The sequence below is a fragment of the Haplochromis burtoni genome, unplaced genomic scaffold (genome assembly GCF_018398535.1).
Source record: "Haplochromis burtoni strain Fernald_Lab_line unplaced genomic scaffold, NCSU_Asbu1 Contig_106, whole genome shotgun sequence".
Classification (NCBI taxonomy): Eukaryota; Metazoa; Chordata; class Actinopteri; order Cichliformes; family Cichlidae; genus Haplochromis; species Haplochromis burtoni.
The window spans coordinates 676987-690315 of record NW_024582467.1 but is presented as its reverse complement, the minus strand read 5'-3'; the positions used below and the strand labels follow the sequence as shown (position 1 = coordinate 690315).

Here is a 13329-nt window from a genome sequence, read left to right as displayed (position 1 = left end):
TTTTTTAAAATTTATCGGGTAATTTTGGCACTTTTTTGTTTACAGACAGAGATTGTACTTTAACAAACCCCTCACCCACATTTTATCAGATCAACATAACATGTGCTGCAATTCGAAGTTGAGTACAGTTTAATTCCTGATACAACACATTTAATAGGAGATACTGAAAATAAGTACTGAATAAAGAATAAGTTCAGCAAATTATTATTAATAATAACAACAACAATAATAGTAATAATAATACATTTTATTTATATGTGCCATTTGATTCTGATTAAGGAAAAATGCTACTCAAATGTGCCATGTTAAATCAGCTCCCAACTTGACCTGGCTTTAACAAGCTGGTGATGAATCTGGGTGTGATGCAGGGCAACATGACACTGCTAACTCGACTGTTTGAATTTCTTCTTTATGGAAACACAGTCCCAAAATGTTTTGCTCCAGCAGTCATCACTCGGATAACCAAATCATAGCTTTTATTCTGAGATAAACGGATGTTTTTTTCCTTGTGGTATGTTCATCTTTTTAAACCCTTTACTATCTGCAGATAAAGTCTGTGTATGGGTACAAATAAAGGTGGCCTTGTTTTCCAGTATTACAAAGTTGTGTAACACTGTTATATATAGTTATATGTAACGCTCATATGCAGCATCCTAACAGGGAACATGCCTCGAGATATCTTCATGTCCACATTAAAGCTATTTGATGGGGCACAACCCAGTGTGTGTGAAGGAGCAAACTTTGCTACCTGAAGATTTCTTTTTATTTATTATTTAATAGCAAGTGGATGGACAAGCCATTCAAGCAAATCAAGCAAATCAAGCAAAAGAAACTCTTTAAGAATAGTATGAATAAGTGTGTGTGCAGCATACCGGTTGAACTTAAGGACCAGGTGATGTTCAGGTTAAAGTTGTTTGAGGCGTTGATGGACATATCCAGGTTTTTGTTGGCCTGGAAGAAGAAAAAAAAAGCAAGTTTGTGTTACTGAGCTGAAGAATGAAATCAAAGCTTGGGGACAAACTGACTGAAGATGGAGAACCTTAGAGACAGAAGGAACCAGCAAGAAACTGAAGCAAATTTTTTATTTCTTTCACATCTTTTTTTGGTCTATGTACAGGTTTTGCAGTTCACGCTGTTGTTGGACACCTTCCCCAGGCTATTTACATTACTTTAACTCGCTTTCCTTCAGTCAACAGAATAACTATTTGGGAAAACATTGTTAACTTGAGCAGACTCGTCCTGGCCTCAACTCATGTCACCTAGGGCAAATCTGAATCTGCTGGCCTCTTTTTGCATCGTTACATTGATTTTGTCTCCAGTGTTACCACTCTGAGTTGTATTTCAACACAGCTTTAGGCACAGAGAAGGAAAAACAGGACAGATAAAAGTCAAGAGTTTAGACAGATTCCTTAGTCTGACAACAGATCTTTACATTTGGAGGATATATGTTTTTATAGATCCAAAGCTGTACGCTGCCACAACATGCCATCCTCTGTCTTTGTTTAATTTTTTTTCTACCATTTAAAAGTATTGTTACAATGTCAGATGCTGATATGGAACATGGGCAGAGTTCATGAGGTCAGGGAATATATAAATAATCCCTGTAAGCAAGGGCACAGGGATTATACTGCTCCAAGCACATGATTTCTCAAGTTTTTAAAGTTTTGCGCTGATCTGATGTCAGCTTGGAAACTTTCTTATAGTTGTCATATTACATGCACTTCTTTTTGCAGGCTAGACGACATATGAAAGACAACTACCAGGTCTAAAAAGTGAAGCCAGTGTAGAAGCTTGTTAATTAAGCATTTGTTCAAACTGCCAGCAGAGGGAAACTCTACTTGTTGCAAAAAGAAACCTAGAAGAAAAAGAGTGTTCAGCTCTACTGATCTATTATTTAAGTAAAGTCATAGTGAGCTTACGGTCTCAATCATTATTTTTAAGTCTTATTGAAAACTACATGACCCTAATTTTGCAAATTATGCTCTAATTTAATGGAAATGGATGAGGAAGATCGGTGTATGTCTTAGAGCTAACTTGGTTTCTTACTTTAACTTTCCTACTGACTTATCACATCCCGTTTGAAAAGATGGCAATGAAAATGACAAATTTCCTACTTTAGTCTACAAGTCAGGATTTCAGTACCAGTAACTATGACCAAATTTCTATGGGGCATTTGGTTTCCAGTAGCAAACCAGAAAAGCTGTGGTGTTGGTGGGCAGCAATCATGAAGGATTAGGATCAGTTTTAGACTTTATTTATTATTATTTTTATTTTATTTATTTTTTGGGAGGACAGAGAAGTCATCCACAGCTAGCCACTAAAGAGCATGCAAGCTTATTCCCACATTTCCATCAGTCTATAGGACAAAAACCTAAACTGTATGTAGCTATGTATTACACAACGTTCATGTATTGGAACTATATATTTCAATTCAATTTATTTATATACCAACAAATCAAAACAACAGTCACGTCACGTCAAGACCCTACAATAATACAAAGAAAACCACAACAGTCATATGACCCCCTATGAGCAAGTGTTTTGGAGAATATAGGAAGGAAAAAGTCCCTTTTAACAGAATAAAACCTCCAGCAGAGCCAGGCTCAGGGAGGGGCAGCTATGGGTTTTATCAAAAAGGAAAGTTTTAAGCCTAAATCCTAAAACTAGAGAGGATAATGAAAGCACCGAGCTGGATAAAAACTTAACAGGCCACTCTTAAATACTAAAAATAATTAATGAACCTTAACCTCTCTTGACATTACCTGTTCAGGTGTTGCCATAAAGTTGATGGCAGTGTAGTAGCGGTCATCTTCCTGAAGCAGACTGAAGGTAAACTGGTAATCGATCAACAGGTTATCTGATCAACAGAAAGACAAACAGAGGCACAAAACACAAATGAGAAGTCTTGTGAACAAGCCGATCTTTTAGCAGTGGAGCATTTTTAGGTATTTAGCTGCCTCTGATTTCGATAGTTTTCTCTTCAAGAATGGCATTACAAATAAAGGCTCCATCCTGCCTGATTTTATTGACGTCACCATCAAACACAGATTTATGAAAGTAAAAACACCGGAGGCACTGATGGTGAGTCGATATTCAATTAGATGAATAAGATTACAGTAGTGGAGTTTCAAAGATCTCAATCAGTGACAAAATAAACAAGGTGCGCATATTTGAGTAAAAGCGCAGCCACACATGTATTTTATAAACCCGAACACGGCTGCTTTCATTGTGGATGCCAGTCTTTTCTATAAGCAAACAGGCCAATCGATCAGTACAACATGGTTTAGAGTTTAAATAATCATGTTGTCTCAGTGATTTAATAATTTCTGAAAGGAGCTCTTATTGAGCATCTCAAGGCAGCTCTTTGTCAGCGAGACAATGAGCAACGTATGGAGAGAATCACAGTGATTCAACATCTGGATGGACAGCAGGACGACGAAATACGACGACGCTGGGTCACCTTGTCTGCCTGTCGGAAGGGGGGGTAGAAGAACGGGAGGAAGGGAGCACTGAGGAAAAGAGAGAACACATAGAAAGAGGAGAGAAAGCAGCTGTGCGGCCATGAGAAGATAACTGTTTGAGAGGATAATTTTTTAGTTAATCAGTGTAACTGCTGCCTGCTAACCCTTCAGGGGAATTCAGGTGTGTGTGTTTGTGTGTGCACGCATGCACATATACAAGGGAAAATAAGGTTATAGCAGACTCGGGCACAACTTTTATTTTTAGGTCAAAGAAAAAGTTCATAGTTTTTCTCTTTTTCTTCATAGTTTTTAACAATCTGCCGGAGCAGTTGTGTATTATATTTCAGCACCAGATCTGTCAGATAATTACCAGTAGGGAGACTGACATAATACATAAAACACTTTTTTTTACCCAAACTCCATGCAAACCACAACACAAAACATCAAAGTCTTAAAACTGAACCAATGTAACTAAAAAAACTCATGATGTAACCAAATAATTGTTTTATTTTGCCATTTTATATGTGTAACAATAACAAAGAAACCTTTAGTTTTTTCCAGTAGCCAGTGAGACAGGAAAATAATATATGTGAGCTAGTGGTTTTCTTATTAATGACCTTTGGGCAAGACTTCAATCCCACTGTTTCTTACCCTTTACTGATTTAATTAGTTGAACTTGGAATAACCACACAAACCACGAGCTGCAGTTACAAAGCTCCATGATACAAAGCAAAAAAAGCTCCTTCAGGGGAGTTCCCTTGGATAATGCATCTACTTCCAGTGATGCTGTTATCTCAGTTTCATTCTGACCACTGTGTGCAGGATCTCCTCCACTGTCATGAAGGCAAACCACTCAACTTGAATATGTCTGTGAAGGTTCTTAGTCATCCAGGTCATCGTAGTCTAAGGAGTTTGGAAAGAAAAGCGTCTGGACTTCTTTAAGAAATGAAGAAGCTTTTCGGATGAAATGTGAAACATCTTCAAGGAAACTTATAGAAGTCCAGACACTTTTCCTCAGACCATTCAACTTGAATTTGGACAAAGTCACAGGGAGACAAATCTGGCTAATGAGGCAGGTGTCTGTTGACTTTTCAATGTACTGTATGCCTGCACCCAATGGCACAAACCCCACACTTCTGGTGGTTTCTACCAAATGTTCTCTGTCACATGCCTCGGGTCTTTCGAGGAGAACACCATGTTGACAGTTGACATAAAAGTCGGGTCAGTTTGACACAGATGTCAATGATGGCTTCGGTCAGACTGGAACCTGCACCGAGTAAAAAATAGTGACCATGCTGAAAGCAGACAACGTTGAAGAAACAAAGTCCTCAAAGTCCTCCAAGAGTTTTAGTAGCTGCATCTATGGTATCAAATTCAAAATCCTACGTCACCTCGTTCTGGAGTTACTGCAGTCACAAGATTTTCAGAAAACTTGACCTCTGACTTTGAGGTTGAAGTCACTGAGATTTGAACTTGTCCAAGTTTTTTCGTAGATACACCTATGGAATCAATTTTAAGCTCCTACGTCGCCTTGTTCTCGAGTTGATGCATTCAGAAAAGTATGTGTTCAGGCTCCCCACCTACCTGCCCTCCTGCCCAGTGGGGTGATGACAGGACCCCATCAGCCTTTTACGGCTGAGGGGTAAAAAGGGCTTTGTAGCTCCACAGCAGATCTGATGCAGAGTTACTGTGTGAATGAAAAAAAGAACCGCCAGTGCTGTCACACGTAAAATGTGACACTGAGTGGCAGGAGTCAGTAGAGACGCTGTGAAAGCTTTCAAAAGACACAGCAGAAAAACGTTGTATCACACGCTGTAAAAAAAAGAAACATGTTTAGTTACTACTTTCCTTTCAGCTGTGGAATCCTGGGGCGTCTCCAAGACGAAAGCAAATTATGTTTGACAAACAGCCCTGTTTTGTTCAGCCTTCATGGCAAGTTAGCCCAAACAGCAGATATCATCAGATCAAAGACAATATTTTTCCTTAACATCTTTCCCGTCCTCCCTCCCTCCCAGGCAGACGTGCACTGCTGCTGCTCAGTTGTTTATCCCATAAGGGTCGTCAGTACAACTTCACAGTATTTGGTTTTTTGTTTTTTTTTCTTAACTTTGTAAGTAGGATAGGGACTTGTGTGCGTGTGTGCATAAAGAGAGTATTCATGTATTTACCTCTCAGTCCTCACATCCAGTATGTACATTTCCTGTGCATGGATGGTTGCATGCATCTTTCTTTGTTTGCATATTTGTCTGTATGGTTAATCAAGGAAACAAGTAGGAAAAGCAGCACTAAAACAATTTCTGCCAGTCCCTCTGTGCATTTCCAATATGCTTGATTTCAAGCCTAACAAGAAGAAGAGCATCATGCAGGTTTAAAAGTTCGTTTCATTTCAGCTAATTACAATTCCCATCTGAGAAATCTGACAGCAGTTAGACAATCTCAATTACAAGTGTGCATGTGCAAATTCCCACTCTGAATGAATCGTATCATTGTGTCACTAAAGGTATTAGCACCCCTCCCGACACCAAAAAAAAATTAAAAAAAAACAACTGAAATTGAAATAGTCTGTGCCAATTTCTCAGGTTCACAGATGGGTGATCTTATTACCATAGTATGTAAGCTGATTTAGCCTTTATGAAACTAAACACTGTGATGAGAAATGAGAAGACAGATGAGGAAGCCCTCACCCAGAACATAATCTGATATTCCAGCAGTCTGTTTCAAATAGAAATTCAAAACAAGCGTGAACTCACCTACAATGTCAGGCTGTCACAATCTCTTGCTGAGGTTTTATTTAATGCTTGTTAACAACTCATTATTTCCCATTTGCAACACTTTCCTGACAGAGCACAGGCCAGATATTACAACGTCACCTCACTGAGAAAACAAGTTAAACCTGGGCGAGTAAACACTTGGACACAATGGATTCAATATCAGACCCGGAAGGAGCTCAAGGTGCTTCAGGTAATATATGCATGAGGTCAAGTGACCTTGGCTGAGCCTTAACAATACAATAATCAGAGGTGGAAGCAAGTAGCAAAGTGCACAATCACCAGTGTTTCAGATGCATCCAAAGTTGCTCAAATACATGTGAAAATACATAATACAATGCATACTAAAGGTGGTGATATCACAGAAAGAGTACATGTACATGATGTGCAAATTTGCATATTCCAAAAATATCACACCATGCTAGCTCTACGTCATCTTACTTTCTCAAGAATGTAACACAAAATTCAGTTCAATCGAGTTTGATTTATATTGCGACAAATCACAAAGACAGTTGCCTGAAGGTGCTTTAAAACAATGAAAGCAAGTGTGTTTTTAAAGGACTGGAAAAGAGCCATCATTTTCCACTATACTTTGCAAATAAAAGACATTAAGTAACAAACTTTTTGGAAATAAACTTGTGGAAAAGTTTTTACCTGTACTAGCTTAGCTAAAAAGTGATCACCTTCCAAGGTCTCATTTTTTCGCTACAACAAAGCAATTATTATATTATTGATGCCATTTCTGTTAATGTTAAATAATGCACATGGACATGTACTTATACTCCTATGCAAAGAATAATTGTTGTGGTTATATTATATAACTATAAAATAAGACTACACAGGTAACATTCTCCATCCAGTCAGTTTTCCCAATACTCTAGATAAGCAAATGTCCATGATGCACTATTAGCAGATTGTCATACAAAGATACTCCATAGGACTTGTATATACTGGAGCCTAGTACACCATAAAAAGTTGTGTGCACTGTATTCTCAGACTGCAATTAAAATGTTTGCACTGTCTGGTGTGTATATCATTCCAAAATGTCACAGGCTCATAACTATGTATCAAACTAAGTGAACCTCAGTGAAAGTGATCTAAAATAATATTTAATAGCCTGTCAAGGGTAACTACTGGATTGCAAAAAAGGTTTTTTGGCCTGATAGGACCAATTAGTGTATGTTGGATAGGAGTCCAGACAGACTGCCTGTCAGCGAATATTAAGGCGTCTTGGACGGACGCCACGTCGTGGCCTAATGAACGGCCTTCGGCCAGCAATGCTGTTGCTTGCTGATTACTGCCATGCGGCTACTTTGAGGTTTGAAGTGGCTACAACATTCTCCAATTTATATTTCATTTGTCTTTGATGTCACATCACCACAAGAACAAATCTAGTGCTATCTAAAAGAAATGGGGATATGACAAAGTAAATGTCCTCAATATTCTCCCATCACTGGTTCATATTATAGAAATTGCATCACTATTCAGTCTCGTTTGTTGGTGTCTATCATTAATTATCCCTTAATTGTGAGTGTGATACTGTCAGTAAACATGGGAGCCTCTTTGTTCGGCCTGACTAGGCTTTCCCAGCAGACCTGAGGGTAGCAAGCGCCACTGACTGTGGAGTGACTGATGTTAGCTTTTAATTCAAGGGACTGCTGTTCTTCCCAATGGAAGTGGTGGGACACTTGGTGGCCATTCCTAATTAGACGTCGCTTGTAGCTGACTGTGATAGAATATGACAGTGGTTCATTAAAGCGTTGTCCTGGTGATGCCTCCTCATAAATGCTAGTCTGACTGGGGGCAAACTCATTAAATAGCAAAGTTGCTTTTCATCAATGATCTGCTAGTTCAATATGACAGTGCTAACTGAACCAAAGCATTGCTCTCTGCTCTCCATCCCCAAGTGAGATGAGAAACACTGCAGTCACCAGTCAGACGCTCACATTCATCACTCTGAAAAAAAGATTTCATCAAGAAGAATTTTGGATTGTTTTTTTTCCCACAGATTTGCTGTAAACTCTGTGAAAATTAGACTTCTAGGACAAAATGTTGCTCTCTGTTTGCATTATAAGATGCCATGTTTAAATGATAGAGATGATATTAGTATGCCTCTGTGCCAGGAAGGAAGCTCTGGCCAGAGGCATCAGATTGGCCAATTCATCAAGTTTTATATTCTTTTTCTTTAACATTTAAAGGGAATTTCTTCAAATTTTGCACAAGGATGGACCAATTATATATTGAAGCAGGTCACCTTGAGGTGACTGTTGATGAGATTTGGAACTGTGTATATGAAACTGAATTGAATTTGACAATTGGTTAGTGAAAACCACCTTGCAGCTGCATTGGTCATTAGCAGATTGCCTTGAACACAGTGAAACTGCAAAAAGTGCAACACAGACCGGAAACAGAAATGTAAAAGCTGTGCCTTCTGAAGTATGTTGGCTACAGATATGTTTACAACATTCTCCCTTTCCAGTTTGCATTGCCTTTTCTCAGATTTTAATACCAGTTGACTAGTATTTGGTAAGTGTTTGTAGGCAACTTGGCATCTTCCATGCAAACAGTAGGTGACCAAAGCAATCACGAGGAGGTTTTTGGTTTACCAAGCAACAGGTCAATATGGCTATATGGCAACTTCCAGGAATCACTCACCAATCAGATGGGAATTAGACAGCAACCCTCACAAAACCCCCCAGTGGTTGTATCACATCCAATATGCTTTGTTTAAACCAGTGGTTCTTAACCTTGTTGGAGGTACCGAAGCCCACCAGTTTCATATGCGCATTCACTGAACCCCTCTTTAGTGAAAAATAAAATGTGATTTTTTTCAAATTCAAGACATAGATATGTTTTTTACTGGTGCACAAAATGAGCCGTGCATGTCACGGCGGACGCTCTGCCGAACCCCTGAGACCGACTCACCGAACCCCTAGGGTTCAATCGAACCCAGGTTAAGAACCACTGGTTTAAACACATTAAACAACCCATGTGCACATGATGTCACACAAAAAGAACCCATGTGACCATGATGTTGTACAAGAACTACCCATGTGTGCATGACAGCCATAAAAAAGCAAACCTCCCGCAGCAATTTTTAATTATTTGTTTAATTTACTGCAGTTTACCAGAAGAGGATTAGTGAGTTAAAACTGTCGATGACTGAATGAGCTTTCAAGCATCAGTCCATCTTCCTGAAAATTTAGGTCAAAGTTCAGATTGAAACAACCCATAATGTCCAATGATCCTATTTACAGCCGATATTGAAATAGTCTGTACAAATGAGTAAGAGGCTAGCAGACGCAGAGAGACAAGGGAGCAGATTGCTAAACATGTCTGATTCAGAGCAGATGCCAAGGGTGCTGGACTTGTTATGACACTCAGCTGTTAGACCTTGAGTAGCTGCTTGGTTTAGATAATGGCTTGTTGCTCACCTTTAAGAAGTTTGAGGTGAGTACTCAACCCCTTTTCCTGAACTTCTGATGCCCTGTTAAGTATTTTGTGTAAGGGTTGCTGCTCCTTAGGGCAGATGGTCACTGCCACATTAATGGAATAAATCCAACCTTTTACTCTGCAGAAGCAGCGTAGAAATATTTTATTTAAATTTAAGAATCACGTACACTCCTTATGACTGTCCCTTAAGAGGCCAATTTTGCCTTTAGTCCCACCACAGACTTTACTGGCTTAAACCACTTAAGCGAAACATTGCTTACAATAAACTGAAAAGGTAAATATCTCTTTGAATGTGTTTTGAGGGAAAATTTCAACCCTGTTGTGACTACAGTGATGCTAACTAGATGCATCAACCTAATTCAAGGAAAAGGAGGGTATTGAAGCAGCCGTGACTGCTCTTCTACACAAAACAATCTTATCAAAAGCTATTTTATGACCTATAGTTAAATAAAGCAACCTCTGGCCGCTGTGTACACAAACTTGTTTGAGTCGGTGCAGACACCTTTAAATGTGGCTTTACAGTAAATCTTGCTGCACTGGATTATGGATGTTTTCTGATGTGTTGCTCAATGGTGTATTTTAACTTGAACTAGGATATTTTCCTAAACCTTAAACAGTATATATTTGTCACGCAGTTAGCACGGTTACCTCGCAGCGAGGTCCTGGTTTCAAACTCAAGCTAGAGCCGAACATTTCTCTGGAATTTTCATTTTTGTGGGGCGAATTCCTCCATTAAAACAAGCTAAACTTATTTTTGTGTCACTATGCCTTTGACTAAGGTCCTGCCTTATAACTAGAGGTCCAGAGTGCTGCTGGGTAGTTTCCCTGGCTTCTGTTTCTCATACTAAAGAAGTGACAAAGCAGAAAATTGAATTTTTGTATGGGGAAAATACTAACATTTTCATAACCAAGTAGTTTTCTTTCCTACGCCTAACAAAATCAGAAGTGAAAGCAAAGAAAATTTCGACAGCAACTCAGTGGTTCCATTTGCCAATTTAAGATTGAAATAATAAAAAAAGAAAAAACTTCTTGATTTGAAAACTTGGGAGTTCTTTGTTATTTAAATAAAAAATGGAAAAGCATATAAACTGGTTTCCTTTTGCACTTTATAAACATAAAGGTTTAAATACACATCCTTTGATTATTCGCATGGCTAATACTCCCAACACTGACTACTTAGATTCCAGTTAATCTCTCTGCTGTCAGCTGTCTGACAGCTTTTCACCATTTCTCCACATCAATAGACATCCACAGGTGGTGCAGCTGTACCAAAATTCTACTGTAAATCTGTCCGAATCTCCAGCACATGGTGTGCTTCCTCTCATGTACTCTGCATGTAATTTCACATGATGGAGATGAAGCCTCTCTTATCAGCACCTTCCTTCCAATGACATTTAAAGCTAATATTGACCTCTCCCACAATTGTAGCTCCTTTCCTCAAAGTACAAGGAAATAGATGGCTTTTAAATCTGTAATTTATACACTCGCTCTCTGCATGTGTGCACAGAAAAGGCTGTGGTGTGCTTTCATGCATGCATAGCCAAGTGTGCTTGCTCTTATTCAAACAGAGCCAGCTCCATTTCATAAACAGCAGAAAAGATAAAACCACATTAATGACATAACATAATGGAGTCGAACATGCAGCACTTCAGGTGCAGCCGTGGTGATATTAAGGACCCCTGTACATACACACAAATAACTTGCACATGTGCATTTCTATGCCTGACTTGCATTTATATATATATATATATATATATATATATGCAATACACAAAGCTCTTCACACTACTGAGTAAGGGCATTGCATTGGTGCCATCTAGTGCCTTCAATCTTTAGTCTTAAAGCCAGTAGACTGGATAAAAATAGACAATCTATTAAGAGTCAAATAAAATAGCAGTTGTTTCAAAAGCAATCACAGGGGTAATATTATCCTTTTGAACACATATTTTCACATATTTACTTCTTATTTGTAGTAGTGTTCACTATAGAGCGTTTGATTTGATTTTGACATGAAGGAACTAAATAGCATTTGCTTGCTGGTCAGAGACAGCTGCAAGACTGGGACAAATCAATTGGCAGTGTCTGGGGAAACAATTTAAGACAACGTGGATAAATCAAAAAAACAAACCAAAAAAAACTGCTGTTCCTTAAATGGCCATTTGAGGCAGACTCCAAAAGCTAGTCAGCTCCCTGGACTCCCACGTTAGAATAACCCTAACTCTGCAGAGGAATAAGCATGTTTACAACCCAGTGCAAAAATGTTTTAGAGCAGGGGTCAGCAACCCTGGGCACGCGGGCCACAGCTGGCACGTGAAGGGTTAACTGATGGCACGTCCATAGTCGGCCCGGTGACTTTTTGTTTTTATGGGCCGATGATTTTTTTTTTTTTTGTAACGGTATAAACAGTGAAAGGTGGCGGACTGGCCAGATGCTGGCCGATGTGTAAAAATAACTCAGTTTTTTGGTCGTGGTTATGGCGAAGCTTCCACAGAGGCCAGCAGGTGGATGAGGGAAAGGGGAGGCAGGAGGAGGAGAGACCCGAGGCGGCCGCCGGTCGGAGCGTCAGGTGAACTGAACTTCAGGTAAGAAGTTATGACCTTCAGTCTGTCTGGGTCAGATATAAACAAAGTTTAGGTGGAGTTTATTTTCGTTGTGCTGACTACTGCGTACTAGCTAGCATGACGGAGTTTCTATACAGCTGGGTGGATGTTATGATGTTACTGATAGTGAGCATTATTTTATACATAAAGTTAGTAGAGTTGCCAACCGTCCCGTAAAAATGGAATCATCCCGTATTCAGAGAAAATATTACGCGTTTCGTATTGAGCTGAAAAGGAACATGATAGGTTCGTAGCTTGAACCTATCCGCTGGAACGTTGAGGACAATATAATTACACAGCAAGCAAGACACGAAGTAGGCAAAGTTCTTCATGTTACTCATGCATGAGGGAGACCTGCCTGGACCCAAGTGTCGTTCCACCACTTGACCTCCGTCAGACTCTCAGCCAGGCTCCCCATAGCACTCCTTTTATTGTGGTTACATGAATATGCATAGGGTCATTAACATATGACATCTTACATAGGTATACATGTAAACAAAGAATACTCTGTGTGTGTATGTGTGTATGTGTGAGGTCAAGATGTGACCCTGTGAAGACTCCCCAAAGGCTGGTGCCAGGAGTCTAGGGCTCCTTCTGAACAAAAGGCTCTTATACTTAAAGAAATATACGTGTGTTTGCTAAACCATATATCAGCAAGAGAAGATACGACCTCTCCTAGGAGGTGTGTGATCTATGCCAGAACAATCTGTAGAGGAGTGAACGCACTCCCCTCTTCATGCTACACAGAGTTGTTACAGACCTCCTAGGATGAGACATTCTTTCAATCTACAAATGATTATACACCTCTAAGCATATATGGTTAAATATTTATAAGCATAAATGACAATCAACAATACAAAACCTAACAGAACACAGTCCTGTACTTCAGCTAGAATGAAAAAAGACGCAAAGGTGGAGTTTTTCTGCGTCTTTACGCTGTCAGTTGCCTCTTCTGTTGCTACTTCAATCATGAAACTGATCAATGATCAGCTGATCGGCTTATCTGACGCAAGTCCCGTCTCTCTTGTTTGTTTATCGTTCACTTTG

The 13329-nt window shown here is 39.3% G+C and overlaps 1 protein-coding gene across 4 annotated transcripts in view; it reads right to left on the bottom strand.

Annotated features, from left to right (window-relative positions):
- The window catches only part of atrnl1a (attractin-like 1a), a 312323-nt gene that overhangs the window by 150247 nt on the left and 148747 nt on the right, over positions 1-13329 (bottom strand). For all 4 annotated transcript variants that reach the window (XM_005935431.3, XM_005935428.3, XM_005935430.3 and 1 more), the window contains 2 exons: positions 2763-2857; positions 873-951 (listed from right to left, as the gene is read on the bottom strand). In XM_005935431.3, coding sequence (XP_005935493.1) covers positions 873-951; positions 2763-2857 — 174 coding nt within the window. The remainder of the gene's footprint in view (positions 1-872; positions 952-2762; positions 2858-13329) is intronic.